General features: G+C 41.3%; 1 protein-coding gene across 2 annotated transcripts; it reads left to right on the forward strand.

Moving 5' to 3' along the window:
• The first annotated feature begins 425 nt into the window (after positions 1–425).
• Positions 426–5077, forward strand: LOC107119801 (carbonyl reductase [NADPH] 1-like). Of its 2 annotated transcripts, none has more exons than XM_015422393.1 (4): positions 426–564; positions 772–1073; positions 1849–1956; positions 3391–5077. In XM_015422393.1, exons 2-4 carry the CDS (start codon positions 788–790, stop codon positions 3825–3827), a joined length of 831 nt encoding a protein of 276 aa, XP_015277879.1. In that variant the 5' UTR covers positions 426–564; positions 772–787; the 3' UTR covers positions 3828–5077. The 2 variants fall into 2 exon arrangements, with proteins under 2 accessions (XP_015277879.1, XP_015277880.1); XM_015422394.1 differs by having other exon boundaries at positions 426–521.
• The last annotated feature ends 699 nt before the right edge of the window (positions 5078–5776 follow it).

Raw genomic sequence — 5776 nt, forward strand, 5'->3', positions numbered from 1 at the left:
TCAAGTTGTCCATATAAAATGTACACCCTCAGTTTGTACTCCTGATCTTTTACAGACTTTGGCTGCGATCCTAAACACACATCACTAAATCCTAGGCATGTTTACTCTCAAATCTCAGTCAAAACTGTACTTGTAAGCAACTCCGCGTACCTTTGCTGGGAAATAAATTTCATAGAAATCAGAGGGGCATACTCGTCACTACACAGCTACCTAAACTCTCCACAGCCAGAGCTCACTTCGTTAGGAGCCAACCTTTTTCCTTCTTCCGACTCCATCGCCACGCGCCAAAGCCAAGCCCAGCCCAGATTCCTCCCCAGACCTTCAGGAAGAGGAAGCGGCGGGCGCTGGTTCGTGTCAGCCAGTGATCTGGTGAGACAGAGAGGCGTTTGCTTCGACACAAGCTTTCCATTGGGTAGGCCTTCCTGTCCCGCAATAACGCTGTCTCAGTGTTGAAACGAACAAACGACGTATCTGAACTTTGTCCTGCTGCTTGAGACCGACGCGAATCAAACAACGTATTTGTAAGTGGTTGTAGGAGTTACAGCAGGAGTGAAGATTAGACAGGTTAGCCGCTTATTTCTTAAAATAATATTCTTTTTCTTACCAATTTCTGCGTTTAAGTTTTCCCTTTCTGGCATGCTGGCTGCGAGCTGTTCTTTGCTTTTAGATGTGTTAATGGTTATTAATCACAGAGAACTTATTGCTTTTTTTTAAGCTAACAACTATTGTTGTAATAAATTATATGTCGCCTTCTACTATTTCTTTTTCTAGTCGTTTGGTTAGGAAAATGTCCAGCACTACGGTAGCCGTCGTGACCGGGGCCAACAAAGGCATTGGGCTTGCTATTGTGCGGTCTCTGTGCAAGCAGTTCTCCGGAGATGTGTACCTGACTGCCCGGGACGCGGACCGGGGGAAGTCGGCAGTGGCACAGCTGCAAGCAGAAGGGTTGAAGCCACTGTTCCACCAGCTGGACATCAATGACTTGCAGAGTATCCGAAGCCTGCGTGACTTCCTGAAGGAGAAGTATGGAGGCTTGAATGTGCTCGTCAACAACGCAGGGATTGCTTTCAAAGGTAAAGTGCGGGCTGAAGAAACTGCCTCGAATGCTTGGTGAAAACTTTGAGTCCAGTGGCACCTTTAGGCTCAGCAAAGTTTAATTCTGGGTATAACCTTTTGTGTGCATGGACTCAAACTTTGTTCTGTTGCTTCAGACCAACACAGCTACCTGCCTGAATCTATCAAATGCTTGATGTTACATCCACAGAGCTGGAGCTGTTGTTTGATACAAGGACTGTATAAAGTATATATATGATTAAATTGGACAGTCACTCTATGGTAGTTTCTGTTGTTACCTTTTTCACTTTGATTGTAAGGACAATGAGTAAAGAACAAATGAGTAGAAGAGAAATATTAAAGGAAGGAAGGTTTCCTTTCTTCGAAATATGCAGTTTTCAGAGTTCCATCACATCTCTGTGTAGTAAAAGATTCCCTTACATTCATTTAAAGCCATTTTAAACTGTTTTCTAACAAGATGACCCAAAAACCACATTTAGCTTGATTTACATTCTGGATCTGATTGGAGATGTTACCTAAATGTTTTTTGTCATATGACATTTCCTATATACTATTCTAAATTTGCTATTTCACACAAAATTCACTGTTTTTATTGCATCTTTTCAGAATGTCTTTAATATTTATGACAACGCACACCTTTCTGGTAAACAATACATCTTGTCTGACACCCAAAATAACTTTTAAGTGTAGAAGAAACAGAGATGGGCTAGGACTTGAAGTTTAGTTATTCAGATTTGGTCCTTACTCTTGTTTCTCTCTCCATCTGAAAACCAGTTGCAGATACAACTCCATTTGCTACACAAGCAGAAGTCACACTGAGAACAAACTTTTTTGCATTGAAGGATGTCTGCACAGAGTTGCTACCCCTACTGAAGCCTAATGGTAAGTGCACCACAGTGGGAGAGAAATCACCATGCTGTGTCCAAACAAGTAAATCCTTTCCTCTGTCATGTGGGATGCAGCAAAAACTTATAAACAGCCAGTAGATAAAACCATTACAGAAGAAATCTCTGAAGTCTCATGTTTTTAGTTTAACAGTAATAAATGTTTCCTAGTTTAGTTTAGTTTTTAGTTTAACAGTAATAAATGTTTCCATTTCCTAGAGAGCAGTCCTCAGAGGCTATACTCAGAGGCAAGTTTCATTTTATTCAATGGAAATTAATCCCAGGAAAGTGTTGTTAGGATTGCCCTGGCTAGGGCCTTTTAGGATTGTTCTCCTAGACTACAGAGCAAGTACACTTGCATTTCTGATCTTAGCTACGTGTATTTTGTAGCTAACCCTACTGGTTTCAAGGGAACATAACAACTGAACTGCAGGCTGTGGAAGGTCGGTAGTTCAGCAGTTCAAGACCCGAGTGTGCCGCATGACGGAGTGAGCTCCCGTCTCTAGTTCCAGTTCCTGCCAACCTAGCAGTTCAAAAGCAAGAAATTGCCAGTAGATAAATAGGTACCGCTTAGGTGGGAAGGTAACAGCGTTCTGTGCGCCTAGGTGTTTAGTCATGCCGGCCACATGACCATGGAAACGTCTTCAGACAGCACTGGCTCTTCGGCTTTGAAACGGAGATGAGCCTAGAGTCGGATTAGACTGGCTTTCGAGCAAGGGAACCTTTACCTTTACTTTACTTTTTAAACCTATTTGGGATTGGGATTCTAATCAAAGTCCTTATTCAGGCTTCTTGATGATTTAGTATTGAAGTGTTTATTAATGTTAACAGTGACCTTGATACTCTACAGAACCTCAGTAGCAAGCCCTGTGTGTCCTGGTTGCCCACAGTCTGCAAAGCACCTACTGGTTTGTGAATATCTGCTCCTGAGTAGGGTAGGGACCATGAGGGAGCATCCTGATGCCAGAGAATAGCAGTTAGTATTCCTTTCTGAACACTAGAGAAAGTTCTAACTCCATTTTTTATGCATGCGCAACGTATTAAAGACTCAAGCGGCAGAAGCATACTCAAAAGATCATTTGGCCCAAATTGCTGCTCTATAGTAGATGTCTCTGCCTAGCAGCTCCCATTCATTCCACACATTAACTCTCTTCCAGGGTGATCCAATAATAGCACAGGTAGACAACAGGAAGAATATATAGCCCAGTATCAGAATTGTTTTTGCAGTACAAAAAATTATTTTGTAAAGTCACCCAGCGATCATGAAGAGGTTAGCTATGCTTCCTGAGGAAACCAAATTCTTGATGGTTGGTAAACCCAACCCTAAACAAAAACTCATTTTGAGTTTTACTTCAACAGGATTTGGGGGTTTGTAAATAGTATCATATGGCCATAAACTCTCTTCCTGTTCTGTTGGTTTCTTTTTTAATAGGCAGGGTTGTGAATGTATCCAGTATTGCAAGTGTCCGAGCACTCGCTGGGTGCAGCCAAGTCCTGCAGCAGAAGTTTCGCAGTGACACGATTACAGAAGAGGAGCTCGTGAAACTCATGGAGAAATTTGTGGAGGACACCAAGAAGGGAGTGCATGAGAAGGAAGGTTGGCCAAATAGTGCTTATGGGGTGTCCAAAATTGGAGTGACAGTCTTGTCCAGAATTCAAGCACAATTGCTGAATCAGACGAGAAAAGGTGATGGTATTCTACTGAATGCCTGTTGCCCTGGGTGGGTCAGGACTGACATGGCTGGTCCCAGTGCCCCCAAAACTCCTGATGAGGGAGCTGAGACTCCAGTTTATTTAGCCCTGTTACCCCCTGGTGCTGATAGACCTCATGGCCAATTTGTTAATGAAAAGAAAGTACAGCCATGGTAAATGTGCCTTTCATTACTTCTACATATGCACACTGGAGATCTTAGAACCCTGACTCAATCTAGAAAGAGCAACTGCAGCCACAGGCATCTGTAGCTTAAATTTACCAGGATGCAGTGGAGAAAGAGAGAGAGCGACCCACATAAAACAATTCCATAACACATAGAACGTCATGTGTGGTCTTTTTAAAACGCCTGTGCAGCCTCGAATCAAATGGAAATCCTTAAAAGATAATGTGTATGTATCACTTTTCTCTGTCAATATTGTTTTCTGTAACGTACTAATTAAAAACTTACATGAAAATGAATGTGAAAACTGCAAAATAAAATATTATAATATTTTTGCCTACTTTGAGGGAGAAGGGAGAACTAGCCTTACTGAATGTAGAAAGACTGTTCAGACACAGATTCGTGCTTCTGGAGATGCACACTTCAGTGCTGGGGTGAGGTGAAACACATATTCTTCTGAAAAAATAAGCATAATTTTATAGCATAAGAAAGAAGTCTAACTATATTATACTCAAGCTAGAATTGTTGGAGCCATTTTTATTCTGTTATGTTTGCTATGATAACAGATGATACAAAAGAAAATACCACAATTATCTAAAAATAAGATGACCCTGAATATAAAACAAACCCTGTGAAAATGATTATATACAAAAGGTTATTTTAATACTGAACGTATAACTGGTATACAGATTTAAGATGGTCCCCTTGATAGCATATGTGGTAAAAAACGTAGTCTTCCTTTCAAGATAGTAAGATTGCAGCACAATGTTGGAGAAGAGGAGTAAAATATGGCAAGTGAGCCAAGCTTGTGAAATGACCAAATTCACAAATGTTGTTGAAGCAACTCTCTTCACCCCCACAGGGAAAGGTAATTTAAAATAATCCAAGTGGAGGGAGTAGTTTTCCCATGTGAACAGACCTTCATTTGTTATGTATTACCTTACTAATCATGATTCAGCATGTTTGCTCTTAACTATATAAAAGATAACTGGTATTGGACAGCTGTCCAATTTGTTGTTTTCTCATTTTTATATAAGGGGGGTAAATCCAGGCTTTTAATAGGAAAATTATTTAAACTATTAGCTAATATTCTTACTCTGTAACTTGCCTTTGTGATGCCACTTTGCCTTTGTGAATGAAGGAACGTATTAATAGTGTAATCCTATACAGAGTTACTCCACCATAAACCTATTGATTTCAGTGGGCTCAAACTGGAGCAACTTGCATAAGAATGTACTCTGCTATATGTTACATAAAAACACATTCAGAGAAAGGTTTTGATGAAATGTACTTTGGTAAACTACAGCTGGAGAAACTATGGGAAAAATTGTCTGCTGCCAAAATTTAAACACAAGATATTGCTTCCACAGAATGAAAAGGGGAGCCTTGGATGTAGAATTCTAAAATATTTAAAAGTTGTGTTTTGATTTATTCACTACTAGGAATAAGGCCCATTGTGGAAATAAATACAACGAACTCTAGAAAGAGGCTCTGGGCCCTGGCCTTGGGCACTCGGCGTCAATTTGCTGTGGTGACCTCAGCAGGGTATAATGACACAGAGCTTACCGTTTTCTCCAGGGGAACTGACCCTGTCTTCTTCCCAGCCAACCATCATAAGAACATAAGAGATGCCAATGTTGGATCAGGCCAAAGGCCCATCCAGTCCAACACTCTGTGTCACACAGTGGCCAGAAATACCAGTGCCATCAGGAGGTCCACCAGTGGGGCCAGGACATTAGAAGCCATCCCACTGTTGACCCCCTATAAGCACCAAGATGACAGAGCATCACTTGCCCCAGAGTCCCTATCTATACCCTGTGGCTAATAGCCACTGATGGACCTCTGCTCCATATGCTTATCTAATTCCCTTTTGAAGCCGTCCATGCTTGTAGCCGCCACCACTTCCTGTGGCAGTGAATTCCAAGTGTTAATCACTCTTTGGGT

This window comes from Gekko japonicus, unplaced genomic scaffold, assembly GCF_001447785.1.
Source record: "Gekko japonicus isolate JY-2015 unplaced genomic scaffold, Gekko_japonicus_V1.1 scaffold1070, whole genome shotgun sequence".
NCBI classification, from domain to species: domain Eukaryota; kingdom Metazoa; phylum Chordata; class Lepidosauria; order Squamata; family Gekkonidae; genus Gekko; species Gekko japonicus.